General features: G+C 38.5%; 1 protein-coding gene across 4 annotated transcripts in view; it reads right to left on the minus strand.

Moving 5' to 3' along the window:
• ap3b1a (adaptor related protein complex 3 subunit beta 1a) overlaps positions 1-27,303 on the minus strand; it is a 69,115-nt gene that overhangs the window by 17,287 nt on the left and 24,525 nt on the right. For 2 of the 4 annotated variants that reach the window (XM_041970166.1, XM_041970165.1), the window contains exons 9-23: positions 25,930-26,027; positions 25,751-25,805; positions 25,586-25,657; positions 23,964-24,026; positions 23,730-23,862; positions 23,534-23,643; positions 23,243-23,419; positions 22,145-22,331; positions 21,881-21,922; positions 21,369-21,499; positions 18,255-18,405; positions 16,951-17,128; positions 13,869-14,013; positions 11,101-11,149; positions 7,548-7,651 (exon numbers count right to left, since the gene is read on the minus strand). In XM_041970166.1, coding sequence (XP_041826100.1) covers positions 7,548-7,651; positions 11,101-11,149; positions 13,869-14,013; positions 16,951-17,128; positions 18,255-18,405; positions 21,369-21,499; positions 21,881-21,922; positions 22,145-22,331; positions 23,243-23,419; positions 23,534-23,643; positions 23,730-23,862; positions 23,964-24,026; positions 25,586-25,657; positions 25,751-25,805; positions 25,930-26,027 — 1,695 coding nt within the window. The remainder of the gene's footprint in view (positions 1-7,547; positions 7,652-11,100; positions 11,150-13,868; positions 14,014-16,950; positions 17,129-18,254; positions 18,406-21,368; positions 21,500-21,880; positions 21,923-22,144; positions 22,332-23,242; positions 23,420-23,533; positions 23,644-23,729; positions 23,863-23,963; positions 24,027-25,585; positions 25,658-25,750; positions 25,806-25,929; positions 26,028-27,303) is intronic. The other 2 variants (XM_041970168.1, XM_041970167.1) reach the window with 1 other exon arrangement.

Raw genomic sequence — 27,303 nt, forward strand, 5'->3', positions numbered from 1 at the left:
CTGAAGCTTCCTGGATAGACACAATACCCTGGGACACTGTGCATTATAGTGCAAATGCATCCACATGAGAGACCAGATTATTACAAGTATCTCCAGTCTTCACATCACCTATATTCATACAATTGAATTCATCCAATCAGCAGCCAGAACGCACCACTTTTAGGTGAAGTGGGACCCACCCCAGCGCTTCCTTCATTAACTCCGTAGAGTAAAGAGAAGTGCATTAAGAAACATACTCAATCAGCAGAGATAGATGGAAATGGGAAGGATGCTCAGGCAAAACAGGCTGAATGAAAACAGCCTGTAATGAATAGAAACACAAGTGCCTGCCTGGGCAAAAGCTGCCACTCGCCCACTGTTTAAAAGGGGGGCTTTTACCTTTCAGAGGCAGGAAATTGCATTACCTTTGAGAGTGAAAAGAAAGGAGATGAAGCTGGCGTTGTATTTTCTTATCCTAAAAATTAACATCTTGTTACGTAGGCGAACACCGTTTACACTTGGTGATGCTGAGATTTCGATGCTGGCAACTGTCAGCTCTCATTAAGGAGATGAGATGGCGTGGCGCACACAATAAAACACAACACAGCATAAGCATGGTGTTGTCAAATATGGAAATTGTCACATAATGTGCATAAAAGTCAGACACACACCAGTTGTCTTTGTATAATTCAAAGTAAAAATAAATGCATCAGAGAAAGAAAAACAACTTGAAGAAGATTCTTTAGCCTTCAATAAAAGTCAAAAGTCCTCCTGTCTTGACCTTTCTATATATATATATATAAATAAAAATGAATATGACTAACGATATATGATATGAAGAAACAGAGTAAAGATGTGGACATGATGCTGTCAGAGCACATTGTTTATACAAAGCTGAACTCTGTGCAAATGTACTCTGGCTTCGCAGGACAAATGGACTGGATGGCCAATCAGTTTGACACATATGAGCAGCTAAAATTACTCTTAATGTGTTCACTTCAGACCGGCAGACTGATCAGGAGAACCCAACGCCATTACTGGTGGTGATAGGGTATTGTTAACATTGAGGCTAATTAGTTAAAGAAACCACAGTTCTGCAAAAAAAAAAAATAAATAAAAAAAATAAAAATTAAAGGACTCATTCAAAATGAATTTATAATCCAATAAAATTAAACTGAGTTTTATTCTTTAAAAAAGAAAAATAAATAAATTGGACGGCTTTAGGTAGCCTCCAACTAGTGCAGTTTTAACTTAAACTCCTAAGAACTGTATTTGTAAGGCTTGTTTGAGAATCACATCAGCATCAGTGTCAGAAGGATGTAAACCCACTATTATTAGAATAAACAGCACAATCTACCCCTCCCCTTGACAGACAAGTATTATGTCCTGTGACCAGACCATCCATGTGTCTGTAAAGGAGGTCAAACAAACATTTGTTGCTGTGTTGTAACGCCGCTGCGCCCTCACAAGTGCCCGTCACGCCACTGCCAGCCTGCAAATTTATTGGGCCACTTTTGGATGTGTCACAGCAGTCGGTGTCGATAAAGCTTGCTGTAATGTTTGCCACCCCATCACAACAGAGATTTACCTCCCTGACAGAGACATCCTGCTTCAAGGTCCTTTCTGTCGCTTCGCCCTGAGCAGGCGGCACGACAGGACAGGGCTTCAAGCTACTTATTATCACCAATTTGACACAGTGGACAGTTAAAGCCTGACACTAGTGCCCACACATACCCCCTTCACCCTTCCATCCTCTGTTGTCCTGCTACGCAGAGCAATCCCTTAACACCTCAAGTGTAAATAAGAGGAGAGGAGGGATGTAACCTTGACTTCTCTGTCAGTCTGCCTTTATGTTTTTTTTCCCCTCTCTCTTTGGCTCACAGTCTTCACCCTGGACAGGAAGGAGGGAGGTGACAATAAGCGAGGAAGTTGATTGAGAGGCTCTATTATGCATCAACTTAAAGGAAGCTTCTGTGATGGATGACACAGGCACCAGTCACCTTCAGAGCCCGGACGCAACGTTCCCACCATCCTCTCTGGCAAATGACCTGAAAATCCCGCTGACATATTCAAAAGGGGGCTAACAGGAGCCGGGCAGCCTTGTGCTGTGAGCATAAGAAGGCCAATTTAAAAGAAAGAGGTGTGAGCTGCACAGAGATTCATGGGCATATATTGAAAATCCATTTCTGTTTTTCAGACACCGTCTGCTTCAGATACGAACGACAGGATTTCATTATGCTCAACAAGAGTTGGGAGGACTAAGATAAGGGACATGTGTTTGACTTTAAGCCCTAATTGTTCCCTTCAGTCAGAAGATGACAATTAATTGGGGGACGTCACAAAGACCTTGACTGTAAAGTAAATTAAATAAATGTTACCACAGCCACCTAAAACTACTTCAATGTGACAAGAAGCCTCTCCAGTGCATACAGACAGAGGTTAGTTAATTTATGCCAATTTGTCAGTAAATTAGATATTCTAAAATGATTAATTTTAAAATTTTCCATTTAAGAACATTAGCAATAATAGAGGGCTGTTATTCAGGAGTTTGTGTCCTTCATCTAGTTTTACAAGTATGACATTCATTTAACTAAAGCTGCATTTAATGGTTATTTATTGATTAAAAACATCAGCATGTTAATTTGATCTGAAGAATATTTAATGCCAATCTCAATTTTTCTTTAATAGATATTTAAATTACAATACCTTTAGACGATGAATTCAAGCAATTTCCTTAATTTGACTAAGGACAAAAAATTTGTAGTATTTTGTTTTTATCATATGTTTGGTCCTATCTAATTTCTTTTATTCTCATTTGTTTTAATTTTTTTATTTCATGTTTCTTTTGCACGTGCTGTAATGCTTTTATTGTCTTGTGTAAACCACTGACTTATTCTGTACATGAAATGTGCTATAAACTAAAAGAAACTGTATATTATTTAACTGTTTGCTAATTCATTCCTTCTTTTAGCTGAACACAAAATCAAATACAGCAATTTAAACTTACCAAAGGCCCATAACTGTGCATCATTTATAGCCACAATAGATTAGATATTAATCTTTTTAAAACTTGAGGTCCCCCCAATTGGGAACAGTGAGAACAGATTGTTCCAAAACGGCCATATTGAAGAAAATCGCCTAAGAGACTAATCGCTACACCAGTAACACATGTACAGATATTGCTGATAAAGTTTACTATGATTCTAAAAGTATTCAAAAGACCTTGTAGTTGCAGATATATACTCATTTCATTATGGACATACAACACTCAAGGCTCAAAGGTCTAATTCTTACATTTCTCAAAGAATATAAGGACATGATTGCATGTGAATTGCATGATGGATGTCTGAGCTTCTCTAAATTGTCATCACCATTAACTTAAAACTAGAAAAAAAAAAAACTATGGTATGTATTCAAAAACAGTGGCAACACAATATGGAAGAAAATCTTTATTTTAGGTCTATATTTCAGGAATTTATGCTAATTTCTTAAAGAAAAACCCAAAAGAAAAAAAAAAAAAGAATATAATACGCTTAATGTACTTTTCATTTGTAATGGAACAACCAGATAATACAATGATGTCACTTTAACACATTTCTTTCATCATCAGAAATAAGCGGCGCAGTAACAGCAATTTAATTATGCGTACGCAGATATGGCCTCATAATTATGTTTATAAATTTCAGATATACGGGGTTAAGACCTCAATTTAAGTGCTTGCTTGCAGCAATCAAACAGCTAAGTGGTTTGTTGAGACACGTTTATAGTGAATCTCACATATGATCTACATTTCTGAAAAAGGCAAACGCATGTGCCATAAAAGGAGGCAACAGATGAAAAGTCTGAGACAAATATGCATATTTATAGCCACTAAACTGCCAACAGCTGCATTAAAACACAAACATTCGCCCAAACAACCAGCTCGCTGCTCAGGCCCCTGCACAGACTGACCATTTCCTTGTGGGTATTTATTCCTATTTAAGAAGCAATCTCTGCAGTTTGAGTGGCAGCAGGAGGTTTGGAGGGCAGGAGCTGCTATATTCGTGGCGCTCGAGGTCTTTCTGCCGATTCATAATTAGACGTGAACCCAGAGCGCCCACTACGGGGAGGTCAGAGGGGTGAGGAGGGAGACGAGCGAGAAGGAGGGGATGAGCTGGCGCTCGCCTGATGGACACCAAATGAACAAATTATGATGGCCCCCTCTGGGCGTGATGGGGTCAAACGCCCTGCGCCCCGCCGCTGACAGTTCAATTTCCCCCCAACGCAGCCCCATTCGCTGACTGCTAATTATGAATGAAAAGTTATCAGCCTGAGCCACCCCGCCGCACACACGGACAGCGGTCGGAAGAGGTTTGGGGTGGCGTGGGGAGGGTGGGGGATTTAAGAGGCATTTGTGAGGGATCCTAATGTCAAAATGTTATTAGAGAGAGCGACAGCATGCAGAAACTGGGGAGAGGAGGAGGAGACAGAAGAGGAGGTGGGTCAAAGACAGTGACCAGGGTTAATCTAAATGCCTTTGATAACCATGCAGTAATTCTCTAAAAAGGCCCGAGCGCTCAGCTGAGACAGACTCACTGCCTCAGTGGGCAGATTGCTGAGAAATAGAAATGACACTGAGGCCAGTGAGTGTGTGTGTGAGTGTGTGAGCTGTTGTGTGCAGCAAGGGGAGGGGTGTGTGTGAATAAAGGTGAGCTTATTTACCCTTGTCTGTGAATCCTGCAGCCCATCATGTATTTATGCATAGAATTGACTCTAAATCAGATGCTGATGTGTAAAAAGTTCCCTGTTCTAATCTGCATTTCTATTCTCTATTACTCCCTGGCCTTCACCTGAAGAGGAGAGACTGGCTAACAAGACTTGTGCTGCATAAATGCTGGCCTGAGAGCAGCTGTCAATCATACTGACTGACAGGCGGGCAGGGCTGACGGGCAGACTCAAAATATAGATGAACTCATCGCAGAGCCAAGTAAAGAAGCAGAGGTGGGATACTGTGGAGGCCAATCAGAGTGGGCACACAGTCTTTAACATGCAGGGAAACAAACTGGTAAATATAAAATTATGAGACTGAGTGAAATTATTTTGCTTAAATTCCCCTAAACTATCAAACTAAACAATAATGCTGCTTCTTACAATTTGCTTGCACATAAAGTTTGCCTTTACAGAAGGGTTTGAGGTTTCCTTGAACTTGGTTAAGTGTTAAGTCACACTAAACAGCTACATTCATGTCTATCCTACAAGTAAGGAAATGGTATGATCACCCTTAACCTCTAAATACACCTGGTGCAGTCCTTGTGGCTCCATACTGAGGGGTTCTCCCTTTTTTATGATTTTTTTTTAGAAGTTATTGATAGCAAAGCTAGCATGCTTAACCCTAGTGCTTATAGTACAACCACATATCCACAGAACTAGAGTAGTGTTAAAGCCTGCAGGCTACCACGATATGAAGAGATGGCATTACCCTGCATCCTACAGCCCATTTCATAGCCGTTTCGGATGAGCTCAACTTTCTGAGATAATTGGGCCTATTTATTACTTCTGACCGGAACCTGGAAGTCAAGTCACGCGGAAAAGTAGTCTGACGATCAGTTTCATCTTTAGTTGTTGGCTGACTGTTGCTGTCAGTTTCAAAGTCTCTATGTAAGATCTTACAGATGGTAACAGCTGATTTTTTTTCTATTTCCACAGCAAGAACCAGGTTACCCCAAAAACTACCCTGGTAGGGAGGTAGTACTTTTGAAAGTGTGCTGACCAGCAAGGCAACTACAACGCTACAAATCCAGAACTGAGACAGTCTTTTAGCTCCATGAAAAAGCTCCACGTCATTTAAGTTCTGGGTGCTTTTGGTTAAATGATGGCTTTTAGTGATTAAGCACAATCAGGAGATGACTCGAAAGAAAAGCATTTAAACAACAATGTCCTTTAAATGTCTCCTTTACATAAACATAAACTTCACTCATTTTGATAATCAAGACTTAAAACAATTAAAAGTAGACAAGTTTTTTCATTCAGCTGCACATGCAATGGTCACTGGGTTTGAGTTTTTCTTATTTATTCATGTGTAATTTCTGGGTACTTTTTTTTACAACTATGCTCATCTGTTTATTGTTAAACCAATACTACATGCAGCAGGTTTCCGACCTTACACCCTGTGCAGTTTTTGATTTCTGGAGCTGTTGTCTTCCTGCAGTGTCCCAGAGTTGGGAAACCGCACTTCACACTGTTTTTTTCCCAGCCCGGTGCATCACATGACACCCCTGTGTTTTGCTTTACAGCACCAGGTCACATGCCAGCAACTGGATACCAACACACTGGCCGTTTTGAACACAAGAAGACATCATCAGAGGAAAAGCAGGAGAGAAAGTGACAGAGTGCAGGATAAGACAAGAGTCAACATTAGACTGACTTTCACTGGCTGGAGAGTGCTCAGAGAAGAGACAGGATGCAAGACGAATGCTGGATTAGCCGTCGTTTCAGTCCAGTAGTGCTGCTTTAAAGTAAAGCTGCTGTCATCTTTCAATGAGAACTAAAGAACATAGGAGCATATGCTGGTAATTTTGATGTGCACTGGAAAAATAAACCTGCTGCACACCTGTAATACATCTAAATCTAATAATATGGCATCTAATGATCAGTATTAATTTCATAATTGTATGAGTCATTAACATTTTATTACATTACTCATTAATTAAATGTAAATCTAATGTTTTATTACACTAAAACCTCATTTACAAACAGTTATAATAACTATATAAAGTATTGGATGACTAAACGAGTAAATCACTTGCTAATTATGTACTGATTATAGTTTTATTTGACTAAAATAAATGTAATATTTTATTCTGCTGTTTGAAGAAAAACACAATTTTACAGTAAATTTTATTTAATCATTTAAGATTCATGTGATTAATCAATAAATTAAACAGAGATTAAACAAAGAAAACCAGATTGCAGAGTTGCCAGAGTTCTAACTTTGTCACATGAAATAGAAACAGCAACAACAGAAAGAACGGTCTGGACATTTCCTCCCCGGGGAAGGAGAAGATATAAAATACACAGATGTGAAGAGTCGCTCGCAAACTGAGGAGAGAAAGGAGCCGTCACACTAGGAAAGGTCAACCATCAGATATACACAACATGGAGACACAAGGGATGCAACGTCTGACAGAGAGAGATGGAAGGTGACAGAGAGGAGGAGAGAGATAAGAGGGGCAGAGGAGGAGAGAAACAGAGTGGGAGGACTTATAGATGAGAAATAGAGTTCAAGGGTGTGGAAGAGCAAAAGACAGCGAGGGTGAGAAAGACAGACTATAAGACATACAGGAAACAGGGAGAGCTGTTGCTCCATCCTGACTGGCTATAAATATAACAAGGCAGAAAAGGTCAATAGTTGGTGTCTGGAGCAGAAATGTTCCACAAGGGAAAGAGGTTCATTTCGCCGTCTCATACGACACCGTGCTGTACTGTCAGTGTCAGACAGAGAGGAACAATTGACTCTCAGAGCATGTTGATGGAGGAAATGTCATCCTGCGTGTCTCTAATGCAGAAACACACATTCATCGTACACTCACCGGCATGGTGGAAGAGACGTTGGACAGAGAGAGGCCTTCGAGGTCGGACAGCAGGCTGGGAGAGAAGATCGAAGACTTCGGTGGATTTGTGGGTGCTGGAGAATCTGAGAAAGAAGAAACACTGGAGATGTTTTCTGCTATGCTGTCCAAAACAACAAACTTTTAGATAACACCGCATGGGTAAAAGGCTAAATTGTACAAGCTGACATCAACAAGACAGGTTTTAAAGTTGTTTGAAATCATATTTAAGACAATGGGCAACATTTTTCACATGGAGAGAAAAATCACGTTAAATATGGAGATTTTTTCCAAACATCAATCAGATGTTTTACATGGTGATGCAAGTCTGCTTATTACATTTTTGTTGCTTTTAGTATTAGTTTAATTTCTTTCAGTATTTTGGGATTTTATAGGAATACCACTGAAATTTCCTAAATTTAAAAGCTTATTTTTTCCCCCAGGAGCAGGAAGGTTGTGAATTTTAGAGGTCTTCGCAACAAAGATCAAATAATTTCTGAGACTTTAAGCCTCACCAGTTTCTGAATTCACAATCTCATCATTGACTGAAAATTATACTAAAACCTAAAGTGTTTCATGCAGTCAAAGCAGCCTGTGTTTCCAACAGATAAACCCTGATTGATGTATGAAAACAGACGGTTGCTCTGTGTTACAATACCACACACAGGATTAAACTAGCAAGCTGCTGAATCACAGAACATTAGGACTGCCCCTGAAAAATGACTATTTCTGATTGTTTGCTCTTAAAAGGTTCAGGCATGACATTAAAGCCATTTTAGTTCATGGGATTCTGATTAAAAAGATCATATCTGGAGTACAATGGCCAAAAATGAGAACAAATGAGCAGCGATTTCTGAACTTGTTTTCATGTGGCATTGCTTATCATAAAATTACATGTGTTAAAGTGGTTTAAAGCAAATAATCAGGGGAAAACTAAAGGTTGGAAAAAGGTACAGCATGTTTTTATGGAGCCCATATGATGATCATTTGCAGGCTCATAATGTTATTTAAGGGCATCACTAGAGTTGGAAAAATGTATTCATTTACTATAAACTGTTCACCGCCTTTTGTCTGACTTGCTTAATTTTGGCTCCTGTTTCTTAAAGGAAACTATCCTAACCCAGGTATATTCATTACAAAATAAATATATAAATTAATTAAAATTTCCTCGAGGTCTTTGGAAAACAGATATTTAAAGAAAGGTGGTAGGAGAAATTCCTAAATGCTTACATTTGGATGTAATATGACACAGCGGTCCTAAAAATACAGCTTGTCAAAAAAAGATCCCACAAATAGTACATTAACTTCCCCTAACAGGCTAGAGGCTATATTATATTTAATCATTTTAATGTCTTTTCTTTATCTTACCCGTTTTTATCTGATCTTATTCTTTGACTGAAATTTCTTTGTGTGGTACTGCATAAGCTGGGGAAAAAAGTGTATGTTTTTCCTGTCTGCACATAGCTCAAATAAAAAATGACAAAAAGAAATCTTGAATTTTGAATAATAAGGTATGATGTAAAAATTACTATCTCTTTATCCAGGTTAGTATTTACATACTAATAATGAAGGATGTTCTCATATTTATCCTCTTTTCCTCTGACTTATTTGCATGGATAAGAATTTGTACAACTGTAAACAAATAATAAAGCATTTCTTTGAATGTTGAAGCCACAAGGAGCTGTGGGACAAACATGTTGTCTTATAAAGTATAATCCAGACACAGAAACGCCTTTTATTAGCATTTAGAGAATGAACAGCTCTTTTCATGGCTGCCACTCAGATACTCCTGGGCCATTTCACTCAAACCTTCCTAAGCACAGACAGACTTTTCTCTGAACACTCAGTCTGCTTTAATTTATCATAAATGGTGAAGCTCAAGGCTGCTGCTAATTCTTATTGTCACACTAGTTATTAGGCAGCCAGTGTTCAATTGATTAACACGCTGATACAGATGAGCTCTTAAAGAAAAACCTGAACTACAAAATGAGGTGTTTCAGGCAGCTCATGTCAGGAGAAGCAGGAGGGAATACTCTGTTCTGATGGGCACTTTGAGTTTCTAACTAATGCTCTTATAGACAGACGACACACTCTGTAAATAAGGTGTGAAGTGAATGTAAGTTTCTTAAACTGTAGTTGTAGTGGTTCGGTCTAGAATATGAATTCATCAAACATTTATACATAAAGCACATAGTTTAATTCAAGCCACCTCATATTTATTCTCTGCTCTTTTTGGTCCACTCAGCTTAGCAAAGACAATTCAGCTCATTCAACATAGTTGGAAATTCAACATCTATATGCATCTATAATTTGGTAATGAGGAGATTGATGAAGTTTCTCCGCTTTGTACATAACACCGATGTAGATTTATTTTAAATAACAGAAAACAGTATGTACAAATAAATCAGGTGAAATCAAAATCCTTAAGTTCGGAGTTCTACAAGGCTCAGTTATGGGACCACAATTATTTATTTTGTATATTAACAATATATTTAAAATATCCAGTTTGTTAAAAAACAATTTTTGTTTGATGACGATACAAATCTGTTTGTTGTGGGGATTATCTGGAGGAGCTTTTGGATATTGTTAGAAAAGAACTTAATAAAATAAAGAGTTGATTTGATCTTAATAAATTAACACTAAATTAAAAAAAAAACAAAATATACAGAATCTGGCAATAGATCAACCCTAATAAGAAACTCATAAATAATATAGAAATTGAAATAAAATAAAATTCCCTGGAGTAATACTGAATAAGATTGAAGAACCGTACTGTTGTAATTTATATATATAAATATCTGAATCAGTTTCAGTTGATAATCATTGTAGCTTTGTACTGTTCCTTTAAACCAAACATGACTTTACTGTGCCAAAGTACAGGGTGTTTTTCTTCTTACAAAAAAGCCATAATAATAATTACAAAAAAAAAAAAAAAAAAACTCACTGGTCTATTTTAAAATTGTTTAAATATGTACAGAGTTAAAAATGGTCAATTCCCAAACAGTATCCAAAGGTTTAACCAACTGAGGGGGGATGAATTCAGGAACATACATGTTAAAAGAAAACCTGCTGTGAGGACAAACACTAAACTTCATTGTGTCTCTACAAGAGATGATCAAATATGGAAAAGCTATCATGAAAGCATGAAAGCACGTCAGACAATGGGAAGATTTAAACAAAGGATTTTAAAAAATGATATCATTAAAATATATGAAACAATCAGTGAAACTTACTGAAAGTGATGTATACTGTGTATTATGATTTATTATGATGGGGTATTATTATTAATATTATTATTATTATTATTGGTTTTGACACACCAAATATCCTGATGAAATAGATTTAAAGTTTCAGGGGGAGTTATTATGGAAAAATGGGTTAGAACTAGATAAGTATTTGACTGCATCCTTTATCCTTTTTTCAACTATAAAAGCTTTGATTTGTGTGTTAAATGTTTACTTTTTCATTTGAGGTTTCAGTTTGAAATAAAATACAAATAAATAAATATTCTAGCGTAATTTGCATATTAACTTACAGTCGTCTAGATCCAATAGAGAGACCTCCTTCTTGGACTTCTCTGCCACCTGAAAAGCAAACACAGCAACTCGATGGTGAGAAAACACAAAAAATAAGGAGTGAAATAAGAAAAAAAAAAGAGCTGAAATTGTGTGATCATCCTATTCAGAGGGTGAAATGTTTCAATTTCACTGACAGAGTCCCTGAAGATGTGACACATTGCTCCCAAAAACACAGATACTCTGCATTTATATTTAACATGTCTGGGAATTTCAGTGATCAGTCATGCAGGGTGGCGTGTCACAACCGCCATACACCACCTCGTGTGACAGGGTTAGGCTTGTTGGGAGCTGACTGCTGGGAATTACAACACACACCACAAGCTTGCAGCACAAACGTCCCAATAAAAATGCATTTAAACATCCGAGAGCATTTTATCACCCTTTCTCAGTACCCTCCTAACCAACCTGACTCCGTTCACGTCACATAAAGAACCATAAAATTCCACTCTACATACTCCAGGCTGAACAGACAGCAGAAAAACAGGACAGACGAGCGAGTGAAGAATGGGAATGAAAACAAACCATAAAGATAGAGGCCATATCTTATCAGATTTTCTCTGATTGACGCTTGGAGGTGGTAATAGAGACGGAAACCTAGTTACAAAGGGGCGGTCTGAAAGAGCCATGTAGAAAGAGATGGAGAAAAAGATGCATAATTCATAGGCCATGCACAAATGACAGAGTGTATGAAATGAGAATTTTATAGTGCAGAAAAGCAAAGGGAGGGCGAGAAATAATGTGATGAGTAAAACAGGTAAAAAGGAAAAACAAGAGGGTTTCTGAGGGCTGAAAGGAGCAAATGAAACACTCACAGAGAAAAAATAAATGAGTTACAATGGAGCCAAATGATATCAGCAAGTGCAAATCAGGAATAGAAGATTTCAGCTCACATGGTTAAAAAAACATGGTGTTAATACTCAGAGGAGTTTACAATATCATCCTCATGATACAGTGAACAAAGGATGAACGTTACAAGGCAAATGGATTATTTTCTGTAGCTTTTTATATACAAAGATCAACCATAATATTAAAACTACTGGCTGAGAAATAAATAATATAAAAAAATATGTTAAAAAGCATTGTTCTGATGGAAAACTGTCCTCGGAATACGTGTGACTTGTCTTTTCTCCCTAAAGCCAGGTTCACATTACAAGATTGTAAGTTATCAGGCTGCAGATAGATGGTGGGGTTGTGAAATGTGGAGAAACTTTAAAGATGAAACTTTTGAGATTTGCAGACAGACTTTAGCCAAATATCAAAGAAGCTGGACATTTGAAAGGAGTCAGCGATGGAGGAGTTAAGTGAGCCAGAGAAGAGTAACAGACGGGACACAACAGGAATGCAACACACATGAAACAAGCCTGACAGAGAGAGAATGATAAAAAGCCCCAAATCACAAGAAGAGGATGCCGTACATTTAAACCCTAAAGCAATTTGACAGCGCTCTACCTTTTAAAACGTTTACCTTTCACTCTAAAGTCCAAAGTTATGATCCAATCCAACATTCCTCATTCACAGACACCAAGAGCTAAAACAACAATAGCCAAAAGATCCACTACCACATATAGCATCCTCAAAGTCCATGTCCCTACATGGGTCATACATAATATGAGGCAAGTGGTTTTAATGTTACTAAATGTTTTATAATGGCTCCTAATCGAGACCAATGGTATTTAGCATCAGAACCTGAAATAAAGTTCAATCAGCCGTAACATGACCACCCGCCTAATATTGTTTAGGTCCTCCTTCATAAACATGTAGAGGCATGAAGTCCTCCAGACAAAAATAAACAAAGTCAAAAATCCTGAAATTGGCAAATCCCATCAGGAAATAGTTTCCAGAAAGGGGTGCACTTGTTCAGCAACAATATTTATTTAAGTGGTTTGTGTCAAAGTAACATTTATATGAATGGGAAGACCTACAGTAAGACTATATAACCCAAACAGTGGCTCTATCACCAACTGGGCTGCCCTCTTTCTAAACTGCATCCAGATGCGGTGTCGTCCCCAGATAAGCAATGCACATGGACCAACCATGATGGAACCCAACGTTGCTCCACGGTGCAGCCCCGATGCTCAGGTGCACATTGCAGGTGTTCAAAAATCAGTAAACACAAGTTAGCATGAACATCCTCACTGATCTGTGACTACACATCTCAACATGCAAGAAACAGCAATGCACTTTACATCCTGCCGTCTTTCTATTAGAATCAGCTTAATTTTTTCTGTAATCTGAACTACAGCATCAATACTGGATAAGATGAGGACCAGCTTTTATTTTCCATGTGCATCCGTGAGGCTTTGCCACCCTGTCACAGGTTTTCCTTACTTGGTCTTTTTGGGGTTTTTTTTTGTTGTTTTTTGGAGCAGGAGTTGTACAGATGCTTTAACCAAGCCATCCAGCTGGCACAATTTGGACTACATAAAGCTATTCAAGTCTTCACTCTTGAACAGTTTTTCTGATTCCAACAAATAAATTTGAAGGATAGTTTTTACTTTGTGCCGTTTACATCCCACCCACTGCTGTGTGCCATGATAACAAGTTTTCACTGCACCTATTATAATAATGTTATGGCAAATGGTTGTATACACATTAATGTATACATTAAACATATATTTGAGTTTCAAATGTATCACATACACAATATTATATAAAAATGCTTTTTTATTATAAACAATTGTGCATCTCCATCAAACGAGTTTATCCTACAGCTCAATGACATCACCTTAGGTCTGGCCTTAGCATCCGTCTTCTTCGGTGGTGGTGGGGGGTCTGAATCTGAATCATCCTCAGAGTCTGATTCGGTGGAGCTCTCCACTGATGAGCTGCTAGCTTGGGCTACAGGTCCATTTCCATTTTCATCCGAGTCACTGAAACAGAAGACAACTCTCAGACATTCAAGCATGAGTCAGTATGAATAACACAATACGAGCATAAATATATAATAACTATTTACTCTACAGATTTTTAAATCAAATTACTCTTGATATAGACTAAACCTCTACAACTTCCAAGTAAACTTAATTCTAAACAAAGTGTCCATCCACAAGAAAGGCAAAGTAAACTTTGTGATATCTCTTTTTTTTTTTCTTCATCTAGACTGAAAAGCTCCAGCTCGACCCGATCAAAACGACAAAAATCAATCTGTTTTTGTTTGTGAAGCTAATTTGGAGCTGCATTCACTCAAAAAGATTTTTTCCATCTTTCTCCTCTCATTCACTTGCTCTGTCCCTCTTCAATTTGTTCCGATAATGAGTGTTTACTCCGCCTGCCTGGGATTTTCAGCCATTAAATTAATGAGGGGAATTGCGACGGTAACTGGCTTTTTAACTTGGGCGATGATGAAAAGCCAGTATTAATTTGGCCTACAGATTTCATTTGCTGCGAACAGGAAAAAGTGATATAAATCACTGTGGGCCTGATTAGGCCCTGCCTGAAATGACTGGGCCATAATGAGGGCATTATGCTGTGTTTGTTGTGGAAGCACTGGGGTGAGCTGCTCTAATTACTCAGTGTACGTGTGTGTGCGCGTGTTTGTGTGTGTTTGAGCACTGGGGTGAGTTGCTCTAATTATACACTCTAATGGAGAGAACAGGGTCAGCCGGCGGCCTGTCACACAGCAAAATCAGGTACATTCTGTGTGAGTTTGTGTGTCTGTGAGCAAATGAAGTAGAGTGCGTAAGAAACTAAATTTGCCAGTGTGTCAGAGAGTGTGCGTGAGCATATTCAGTAATAATGACTCAAATCTCATTCATTGGTAACACCAGGCTGCTAAATGACCAATCAAAAGACATTATCCATTAGCCATGTAAATGTGGGTTACATTACTGGAGGAAAATTCGCCTTGATTAGTCCGTTAATGGAAGTCACACCAGTAATATTGTAGCAGCCCGGCCAGCTTCACAGAGATAGGGAGTGTGTATGTGTGTGGTGAAAGAGGGAAAAGAGGTGTTGCATACACGGTACAGTAACTGTGTGCCAAAATGTTTGAACGACATTCTTTTCCTTCCTATACTACTGCGCAAGTCTTTAGTCAAGCCTCATTTCTTTATTTTTACTTCTAGTCAGACATTCTTGTAATGTCTCAAAGTGGTCCTGAGAAGTAATCCCAGTCCTCTTATAAATCATTCAAGCATTTAAAAAAAAAGGTTCCCAACTCTAGGGATGAACCAGTGTTACATCAAAATATAACAAAAAAAATTAGAAAATAACCCATTTAATAGCATCTTTAGGCCGTGTGTTACTAGCAGCTTCTCACATGATTTTCCCCCATTTTTTATTAGTTCCATCTATCAAAAAATACCAAAGTTAATACAACTTAAAAGATAGAAAATAATATTTCTGAAGCAACAAGGTGATTCCCTAAAGAGCTTTTAGCTGGAAACGTGGCAAATCTTAGCATGGTCTGCAGCGTGTCCTTAAAACATCTGAGGAAATTGGACAAATGGAGGACAAGAGAAGAAGTGTCAGCACTAAAAACTGTCTACAGCAATCAAACAGCATCTGAAAGTGGTGTCTTTAACCCTTATAGAGCTCTATAATCACACTGGGGTGAGTAGATCACTTTTGCATTTCAAAGTGCCGTACCAAAAGAAAACTACACCACAAAGTGCTTCTGTCAACTTCTCTCAAAAGTACAGATTTTAAACTCGTCTTTCGACTTCATTGAAGTCAACTAACCATATAACACTGGAGAGATGATAGTTTAAATTAGCACAAAAACATCAGAATGTAAAAGTGAGATGAGATGTGTTTCTTTGTTTCTTTCTATACTCCATATTTAGTTATTTTGCCAGAAAAAAGCAGTCAAATCAGCTGATTTTATTCAGCTATTTTTTTTCAATTCAGTTTGGAGGATTTCTGTGAATTTATGTGCACAATATTTTAATGAAGTTGGTCAAAGTGAAAAAAAAACATGATCAGATCATACAGGTCTCCATAAACGTGGAGATGACAAACATTTTTCTATATGGTATATGAAGGCAAAATTAGTCAAAGTATTTGATGGCCAAAAATAATATATATATATAAAAAAAAATCGCAACAACTCCAGCAAAGACCTAACTCTGAACTGGAGAGATCCATCTGGACCTTCAGTTGATCCATCTACTGCTGGCTGAAGCCTCATCAGAAATGGTCTCTTTAGAGGGGTAGCTGTGGAGAAGCCACTTTTAAGGAAGGAAAACTAAAAGAAAAAGGCTAAGATATGCCAAATGACAGAGGAAATGGACTGAAAATCAGTGGTAACAGGTCTGAAGGAGGGATAAATCTTCTCCGGAGTTGGACCTCAGCATTCTTGAAGCAATGTGGGATCATCTGGATGGAAACATCCAAAGAACAGCTTTGGAAAATCTTACAAGAAGCCATTTATATCAAACCAAGTAAGTCACTTCTTTAACTTAAAATTTAATAAGTTTGTTGTATCTTGTTTCAGCTTAAAAAAGAAAAAAAAAAATCTATGAACTCCAGTGTTCAGTTTACTTCTATTTAACACCTGCCCTGGTATAAATAGCTCATGGTGATTACAGAAGAGAAGCACCAAGCGAAGAGTTGAGATCATACCAAGAAATGGACTGACACAAACAGCAGATACTAAAAGTAGCTGCACTGTTTAACAGATGGAGGATGTGATTATTGATGCAGCAGAGTGACAATCACAACTTTTTGACGACGACTTTGATGCTTCTCATAAGCACACACCTGTCTAATTAGCTAAGCAAGAAACAGAGAACAAATAAGAATCAGGTAACATTCAAAGAAAAAAAGATGCTTTCAGGCAGCGACATACAGGAGGGAGTTCACTTTACCTGTCAGCAGCATTTGGCTTGCCTTTCCTCTGTGGTGCCTTCTTGGTCCTTTTCTTCTTTTTCTTCTCCAGTCCAGAGTCAGTGGAGCTCTTTTCAGACCCACTGGAGCTCTTGCCAGAATCACTGGAGGTCTTTTCAGACTCTTCACTGCTTTCTTCTTCACTCTCACTGCCCGACTCTGTACAAACAAAGCAAACATAAACCTGATTTATTCTTTACTTTCACTTTTTAAATCTCATTGTTAACACCATTTATGAATAATTCAACTGTTATGTAATTCATCCGACTGATATCAGCCTCCCTGATCGTTTGTCTGATATCTCATATTATGGAGGAGCCGTATTAACTTCCTGCTTATGCAAACCACACTTGGTCCACTATTGCTGTCACATTAAAAATATAAGAACATTTATCAGTGAAAATGTGACAGGAAGCTGAAGTTTCTGTAAATTACATAGTATTGATTAGAACTGTTCATTAAACCATATCTACAAAGGCAGTCACATTATTTATTTATTTATTTTTTAGCTTTTTTAAGCATTGTACAAGAAATTAACAAGTACAAGGCAGCAAAAATAAGCTGATCTGCAAGAGACATGCTGAAAACCTCCAGCTTCCCAGCAAGGTATGAAAACTCACTGCACAGAAATGATAGAGGTAAACCAAACATTAGACTGCATACACATATTCCAGTTGTTTACTTGTGCTATGGTGAACAAAGGATCCATAAATAAATTCATTCAAAAGCATATGTATTCATTTCTTCAATTCCAGTTAAATTTATGTATACATTTTTTGCTGTATGTTAAGTTGGGAGTTTCTAACCTAGTCCTAAAGTAGGATCAGTCACTAGGCAGTGTTACAGGTGATAAATAACTGAATAAACATATTAAAATAATAAATGCAGGAATATATACAAAATTGTATTTTCTTTACTTGTTAATTCATGATTTTGGTATTTTTGATTCTGCACATTATACTTTTTATAAGAGAAGCTGCAAACAAGTGTTTTTTAGAAAAGAATTATATGACTAATATATTTACAAGAACAGCAGAATGATATTTAATTAGTTTCTGGAAAGAAAAACCATTTAGACTGAATAAAAACTCCCCATCACTAGCCAAATGATGGGGAAATGTTGGAAATGTGAGTGTGTTGGGAGCCATTTGGATGGCTAGATAACCCATTAAACTCAATCTCCACAAGAAAAGAGACACAAGCATACCTACCAGAATGAAAAACAGAGCGGTGAGGCTGAGTGGTAGGAGAGGAAGTGGAGACTAATATACAAAGAAAAACAAACCTTCGCTGCTGCTGCTACTGCTGCTGCTGCTACTGTCTTCACTGCCGCTACTTTCAGATCCTTCCTCGTCTTTCTCTTCATCATCAGAGTAAAACTTGTCATCAGATTTTGCTTGCTTGCTCTTCCCAACCGTAGGTGCCCACTCTTTCACCTTTACAGATTTAACATGTCAGAGTAAGACACAGAGAGTGATGATAGAGGCAAAAACAGTGTCGACAGGCTCGTCTCCAGGTCTCAGTTGCAGAAAGACATCTGCACAACATGAAGCTGCCTTGACTATGTTGATGTAAAAATGAAATGAACAAGGTGATCCTTAGTGGCCGGAATCCTCCACACTCTGTGTGTGGAGAAAAATATGTTTCATTAGAAAAGATTTTTTCTTCTTGTGCTTTGTAAATTATTTCAGTGTCTTTGGATGAATTCTCATCTTCCCATGTGCTCATACACTCATAAAAAGCCTGACAGACGGAGTGCTGCTGCACTGATGGATGTTCTCATCTTATTCAGAGACCATTGCCTTGTTGTTCACCAGTCTTACTGTGGCAGCCAGACCCAGAAAGTCTGTTGGTGCCACTCTGACAGCATACACAGATTTAGATTAAATATACAGACAAATGTATACTTTTTGACTACTTTAGGCTGCACGGGGGTGTGGTGGTTAGCACCGCAGCCTCACAGCAAGAAGGTCACTGAGGGTGGTGGCCTTTCTGTGTGGAGTTTGCATGTTCTCTCCGTGTATGCGTGGGTTCTCTCCGGGTACTCCGGCTTCCTCCCAACATCCAAAGACATGCATGTTTGGTTAATTGATGACTCTAAAATTTGTCCCTAGGAGTGAGTGTGAATGGTTGTTTGTCCCTATATGTGTTGGCCCTGTGATGGACTGGTGACCTGTCCATGGTGTACCCTTCCTCTCACCTGTTAATGCTGGGATAGGATCCAGCTTACCCGCAACCCATAATGGACTAAGCGATACAGAGAATGAATGAATGTATACTTTTTTATTTGGCCATTAATTGCCTGCATGGATGGACACACACAGATTCAATGACCTGAGCTGAGGCTCAGGAGGAAGAGCAGTCACATACTAATCAGAAGGTCGGCAAAACACTGAACCCCATACATTGCCTCCAGTGAAGACTACTGAGGCATGATTGTGTGTGTACAGACGTGGCCAAAATTGTTGGTACCCTTCAGTTAATGAAAGAAAAACTCACAATGGTCACAGAAATAACTTGAATCTGACAAAAGTAATAATAAATGAAAATTCTATGACATTTAACCAATGAAAGTCAGACACTGCTTTTCGGCCATGTTTCAACAGAATTATTTAAACTCATGAAGCAAGCCTGGACAAAAATGATGGTACCCTTAACTTAATATTTTGTTGCACAACCTTTTGAGGCAATCAAACAATTCCTGTAACTGTCAATGAGACTTCTCAGCAGGTATTTTGGCCCACTCCTCATAAGCAAACTGCTCCATTTGTCTCAGGTTTGAAGGGTACCTTTTCCAGATGGCATGTTTCAGCTCCTTCCAAAGATGCTCAATAGGATTTAGGTCAGGGCTCATAAACGGCCACTTTAGAATAGTCCCGTGTTTTCCTCTTGGGTGTTTTTAGCTGTGTTTTGGGTCATTGTCCTGTTGCAAGACCCATAACCTGCGACTGAGACCAAGCTTTCTGACACTGGCCAGCATATTTCTCTCTAGAATCTCTTGATAGTCTTGAGATTTCATTGTACCTGCACAGATTCAAGACACCCTGTGCCAGATGCAGCAAAGCAGCCCCAGAACATAACAGAGCCTCCTCCATGTTTCACAGTAGGGACGGTGTTCTTTTCTTCATATGCTTCATTTTTCCATCTGTAAACATAGAGCTGATGTGCCTTGGCAAAAAGTTCCATTTTTGTCTCATCTGTCCATAGGACATTCTCCCAGAAGCTTTGTGGCTTGTCAACATGTAGTTTGGCAAATTCCAATTTGGCTTTTTTATGATTTGTTTTCAACAATGGTGTCCTCCTTGGTCGTCTCCCATTAAGTCCACTTTGGCTCAAACGACGATGGATGGTGCGATCTGACACTGATGTTCCTTGAGCTTGAAGTTCACCTTTAATCTCTTTAAAAGTTTTTCTGGGCTCTTTTGTTACCGTTCGTATTATCCGTCCGTTTTATTTGTCATCAGTTTTCCTCCTGCGGCCACGTCCAGGGAGGTTGTCTACAGTCCCATGGATCTTAAATTTCTGAATAATATGTGCAACTGTAGTCACAGGAACATCAAGCTGCTTGGAGATGGTCTTATAGCCTTTACCTTTAACATGCTTGTCTATAATTTTATTTCTAATCTCACACCTTGGATTAACGTGTCCCTTTGGTCACATTATTTTCAGTCTTTTCAAGGGGTACCGTCATTTTTGTCCAGGTCTGTTTCATGAGTTTATTTTTTTTTAAATAATTCTGTTGAAACATGGTTGAAAAGCAGTGTCGGACTTTCATTGGTTAAATTTCATAGAATTTTTATTTATTATTACTTTTGTCAGATTCAAGTTATTTCTGTGGCCATTGTGCATTATTCTTTCATTAACCGAAGGGTACCAACATGTGTGTATATAGATAAAAACCGATATATAAAAGTGTGTGCGTCATTGAGTGAATGTGGCATGTAGTCTTCAGTCACTGTGAGTGGTTAAATAAGACCAGAAAAAAACATTAAATTATTCTCTACATACTTCATCCTGTTGAAGGCTGCAGTGGGCCTGAGTGGGAGAAAATCCATGCAGGGACAGCAAGAACATGCTACTTTACAGAGAAAGCTTCACACCAGAAACTCTCTTGCCGTGTAGTGACCTTCCTAACCTCCACACTACCGTAAATTCAGTTAAACAGTCAAGATGTATAAACATTGCTAGAATCACTGGTCATTCTAAATAACGTTTAATGTGTTTCCAACTTTCCTTTTCAACTGTAATCTGAGTGTTTACTTTTTTTTGTTTTACTGTGTACTTTTTTTAATCAATGAACCTACTGCATGTCTCTGTTGAGCTACTAGAGCCTCACTACACCAAAATACTCATTCAAGTCGTTCACATACTTCTAACCCAGTAACAGAGGATTTCTTACCGGTTCAATGACCTCCACATTTCTCACAGACTGGTCAGGAGCGACAGCTGGCCAGTCTGAGAGCTCCTGGTATCCTGCAGCTTTAGTGTTGAGACTGTGTGAGAGGGTCCCTAGTTGGAAACGATCTCTATCTGAAAGGAGAGACAAGGAGGCAGCAATGACCCGAGCTCCTAATGAGGAAGCCAGTAATTCAGTGCCATTTGTATGAGATTTAGACATCATCACCTTCATGATACACATACAATCTCTCCTTTTTCTAAAATGATTAGATTCTGTGCCTCTGTAAGGTGGTCTAAAAATGGTGCCTGGATGATTAAAAAGAAGATAGAAATAAAATCTTAAGTATTAAGAATGACAGAGGTGGTTAAGGCTTTTCATAAACATGCAGTAGGTGGAAACTGCCTGTGAATTATAATGTTGCAGGAGGCAATTTTGTCCCTTTTGTCTAGGAGGAAGAGAGAAAATGAGTGTCTCAGTGTCTGAAAAAGGTTAGAATTAACTCAATGATTTACCCATCTCATTAGTCCAAGGTATCAGGGTCTGACCCAACTGCCCTTCAAAGAGACAGACACACCAGAATAATAACACCACAGCGTCAATCTAGTGGTGATACAGCAACTATGTGAAATAAAACTCTGCCTAATATGCATTAAGCAATGAGCAAAGAGACATGAGGAAGAAACTGAAATTAATCTAAAATTTTAAAGCCATTTAACTTTTGCTGAATAAGCTTCAGAATAAGGATTATATGTTGCTTTTACAAATGTATGGGGTACCTTTGAAGGCAGACTCGAGCACCGGAGCTGGTTTAGGAGCCAGTAAGATGCGCCGAGCGTACTTGTTGAGGGCGCCGCTCTTCTCGTTGGGAACAATCAGCTGTCTGATGAACCGTGTTCGGTCTCTGATGTCATAGTTCTGGTCGTATTTGCCGAGGTTCAGGATGTACTGGGTCAGCAGCTTGGTCTGGGTGAACAGAAGTGTTAGGAAGGAGAGATTGGAAGAGTTTGGTGTGATATATAAGGTAATGGATCAACTGAAGGAAGAAATTGTGAGTTTTTTAGAGGGGTTAAAAGTGTGGTACGACTGAGCATGTAAAAAGATTTTAAATATTACACAACTTTTTAAACAAGTTTTTCATGTCCCTATAATACATCCTTTAAGTTTCCAGTTAAAATCCAGGATATATTGATGAGTATATAGTAAATTTCCAAATTTGCTTTTTCTGCTTAATGACAAACTTTACAGCATCTTTATAGTCTGTATAACATACACTTTTATGAGATTTGTAAATCGTTGTATTTAATGTTAGAATGTGTATCCATAAAAACGCTCATGCCAACCCATTGTCTCCAAAAGACTTGTGCCTTTTTTTCCCCCAGATATTTTCAAAATTTTTAGAAAAAGAAAGTTTTCCCTTACCTAGGACATGTATAAAGAGAACCTGCAGCAACATAAATTATTTAGACTGGCATAAAAAGCAAACAAAGAAAAAGCTGCAGCCATGAAGACAGCATTATGCCCTAAATCTTACACCACACTGTCTGTCTGCTCCACTTTCCTCCTCTTTTCTGTCCAACACATTATGAGGAGTAAGAGGTGCAATAATGTACTCGTTTGAGAGGGCTGCGTCTGGGCTCATAAACCCAGCTCAGAGGCCAATATCACCCCATCTAATGGAATGGGTCTGTAGACACCAAGCTGCACTACAAGATGCACCATTACATTAAAGATGTCTCATTAACAGCTATGGAATTTAGTTTAGAGTAGCAGAGGTAGTAAGTTACCTCAACATAGCGCCATATAAAAAAAGATTATAATATCTTAGTGGTAATAACCCTGTAGAGTAGCTGCTCCACATTAGAGGTAATGCATACCTGCTTAGAGTTGGTCAGGTAGAGTTTGGCTGCGAGGTTGACTATCTGCAGCTTCACAATGTCCTCCTCTGCAGTGAAAGTCTTTGCCATCTTACGGAGCACATCAGGAGCAATCTTTGGCACCCTCTCGCAGTACTCTCCCATCAGCCACAGGATGCTGGCCCGCGCCATCGGAACCTGCAAGTTTGTAGAAAAGCAAAGAAAAAAAGCATGTATTGCATTTCATGGCGTTCAAGATGAAAACAAATGGGTCAGTGGTGCAGCTGCTATTATTATATTAAAGGCATTTACAGTGATATTGTCAAAGAGCTTGGCCATGTGTTTGATGATCTCGCTGTGCTGGGTGGGCTGAGTCTGAAGCAGCTTCTTGATGACCACCACACTCTCAGCCACAACAGTCTCTGCAGAGACAAAGTTAGCTAATAATGTTAAACTGCAGAACAAAGGCTGCAATAGAATCAATCTACTCTCATCAGTGGCATTTTACCATCTCTGTTAGAGAGCAGCAACACCAGGCCATTGAGGCAGGTGTCCGTCACCTCCGAGATGTTGGTGGCACACCTGCCAATGGCCTGAATAGTAGCAGCTGCAAACGCCTTGTCCTGACTCTTCACATAGGTCTGAAATAAGATTACAGGAAGACAGTAAAGAAATAAAATTTCCAATAAGAAAATGCATTTGATTTAAAACATCATGAAACAAACAAGAATAAAAAACAAACCTGGAATTCTCTCAGTATGGTGGAGATGTTGGCTTCATTGGCCAGATTAGTCAGGATCTCCAACTGAAAAATAAATTAGTAAATGAATAAAAACAGGTTTAGTAATGGTGAAGGTGGCTCGGGGAAAGGACGTTCAGAAATATCATTTTGCGGTAGTCCATGTGAATATGTGGTAATATGGCGAGACTAGAGTAAGTGTACAGTAGATATCCAGATTGCACAAAAAAAATGTAGAATGTGCAAATGCATTTTTGAAAGTTTCATTCATCTCATCAACTAAAAGAAGCAAAATTCCCTTTTTTTTTTACTAGTTTTAATTATCGTTTACTGTTTGACTGATCAGAGAACGGCAGCTAGATTTTTGCAAAAGTATTATCACAATTCTTTTTGGGTGATTTTGAAAGCATCCATTAAAAAAATGTTTTAAAAAAATGCTGAAAGTGGATCATACAGATAGAGGAAGAGGAGGAAACATGGTTCTCTGATGTCTGTCTCACCTGAGAGTCAAAGGGCCCTGATAATTTCCAAGTGCAGATATATACATAAAGGGGGATTAACCTCATCACTGCAGAACTTTCAGTTCTTTTATATAGAGCTTGTTGGCCAATGTATAAAATGTATTATTTCAGGTTAAGCTGAATAAAACAGGCCACAGTGAGGTCGGTGTGTAGGGAGTTAGTGTTTTTAGTGACTGAAGAGCATTTCTGTATAGGAAAAGAGCAAATCCAAAGCATCAGAACTAATCAGCTGGAAATCAGGACGGTAAGATGTCTTCAGGAGTCACATCTGCCATCAGAGAACTTAGAGATGATAAGTCCATCGGTGCTGCCTACTATGACATGATGCTACATGCTCAAATAACATAAGAATACTTATTGATGCCTTGGTTCAGGATTTGAAATCTGAGATTAGGTGTAATTATAAGAAAGATTACGCATTTGGTATTTAGCATTTAAAATACTGAACTTGACAACAAGTGACTTGAAGAAAAAGTTAGTTTTCGTGAAAAAAGGGATTGATTTAGCTCATTTTGACAAAATTTCATAATTTATAATAACATAATCCTGTTACGAACATTACATCATCACTGACTTCAATCGTGATGGCATGCAGTCATTAAGACATTAGTCACTTTTTCATTAATGTTCATCACATTCATTCAGAAGTGTCGGTAAAAAGATTACAGAGAGAGTCGTGGCTGCCATTCATGCAAGGCTGGACAGTAAATCAAGTGATGTATATCACTACAGACTTCACAGAGTCAGTTTTTTCACTAGAACAAGTCACAGTGACAGTTCACGCCACTGTGCCAAGCAAGCAGGCTGAACATATAAATACTTCAACATATTTCTGCTAACTGAAGAGCATAAAACATGGAGGGTTAATAACACTGCAGTAACAATAAATAGGAGCCCCTTTGTAGTTGAGGTCACTGCAGTATGAGATGGTGTAATACCCCTCAAAGCTCTTCAAGTTCTCATAGAATTACAGTTCTTTCATGACATGTTATTTTGCAAATAATATATATATCATGCAAGCAAGAAAGCCATAAGACAAAAGTGAAGACGTGCATGTCAGAGGAACTTTATTCAAGCAAACTGCATGAAGCACAGAACAGTTACCTTTAGAGTTTTTATGTGTGTGGGATCTGTGGATCTCACGTAAAAGCTCTTCATGTATGGCTCAAACATCCCCTGTTTGGAGACAATTCATGTTAAAAAACAGACCACCACACAAACACAAGAGGTTTTCTTTTTAACTGTTCTGCTGTCCAGAAGCAGTCTTACCTTCCTCTGAATAGACATAGTGGCGATGTTCTGCAGTACAATATACTGCACCTCTCTGCAAAAAGAAAAGAGGGGAGCAATAATCAGGGGTGGACAGAAAAACTGTCCAGTAAACACAACATATTCATCACAGCTAACTGTGGAGGAAGTAAAAAAGAAACACAAAGAAATACTTTTACCTGTGGCTTCTCAGTAGTCGAACCAGTGACTTGGTGACAATGCTGACTTCATGTTTAGGGGCCAGATGCCAGTACAGCTGAGATACAGACATCACAACCTAAAAACAAACCAAACACGGGAATCAGATTAACATATCTTACTTTTCCATTATCAGTGTTTTAAAACTGAATGTTTTAATATCTGTATTATTTTTACACAAACAGCATATGACTCAAATAAAATGCATTTCGTAGGGCTCTACTGAGGCACTCATGGCACATCTCTATAAAGGTAATTTCTCTGTGGTGCTTTTAATAGCAGGGGGACGTGTGTCCATCGTTACAGGCAGGATGAAAGGGTTGAGGCTTCTATGAAGATGGAGGATGTCACTGTGCTGTCGCGAGTAAAGTAACAGCATGTCACATTTTAATCAACACTTTCATTTGGGAGCATTTTTCCTCCCGCTGCTACACAGCGACACAGACCTTGAGACTCCTGGATGATGGAGATCTGCGATTGCTGCGTTTTCTTTTTTCAGTTTGAAGGGGTGCACAATGGCAGTCTTTCTTGTGCACATGCTGTATTTATGTAAAGAAAATGTGTCCTGTGATGCATCATTGCTGAGATGTGCGTCCATCCACACAGGGCCACAGCAGCGTTAGCTGATGTGTAGCTTTTTGTGTTGGACAGTGAAGAGACAAGACGCGGCACTGACATGCCTAACTAGCAGGTCTTAAAACAGCACAGCAAGAGGGGTCAGTCCAAACAAAATAAAGTCTATGATTTGGATTGTTTTTATCCAATATATACACATAAAGTCCTGTGATCAGTCTTTAGAAAGCAGACTTTACCTGGTTTATTGAATAATTATGTAGCAGTCAATTTGCCTCGTTATTATCTTTTAACAATGACAGTGTTAAAATATTCTATTGCACTCTCTCTCATTAGACACAGATTAGATTTTCTAATAGTTTTGGATGATATTAAACCAAATGTTTGTGTACTGTATACCACAAAAACAAGCAGAGCAATAAAAGGTGTACAGAAATGCAGCCATTGCATGCTTGCAAAGCAGCGCTTGGATCTCTGACCTAAAAACTTTTCACATTTCAACTTAAGGGGGACTGGCCCTAATATATTGACCTTAAACTCACCTTCAATATACTCCACCATTGTTAAACATCACCCATAACATCCTAAAACAGTCCCAGTGAGCAGAACTGCACACAAATAGTGCACAACACACACATCAGTAAAACATACGTGCATACTTTCAATAGGTGTGCAGTACTAATAATGAAAAAAAAAAGAGTCAAACATGCATACGGACATGCTAATTACAGTCAACAAAAGTGGGAAAATGTTCAAATAAAGGTGCAAAAAACAGGGAAAAA

Source organism: Melanotaenia boesemani, chromosome 19 (assembly GCF_017639745.1).
Source record: "Melanotaenia boesemani isolate fMelBoe1 chromosome 19, fMelBoe1.pri, whole genome shotgun sequence".
Taxonomy (NCBI): Eukaryota; Metazoa; Chordata; class Actinopteri; order Atheriniformes; family Melanotaeniidae; genus Melanotaenia; species Melanotaenia boesemani.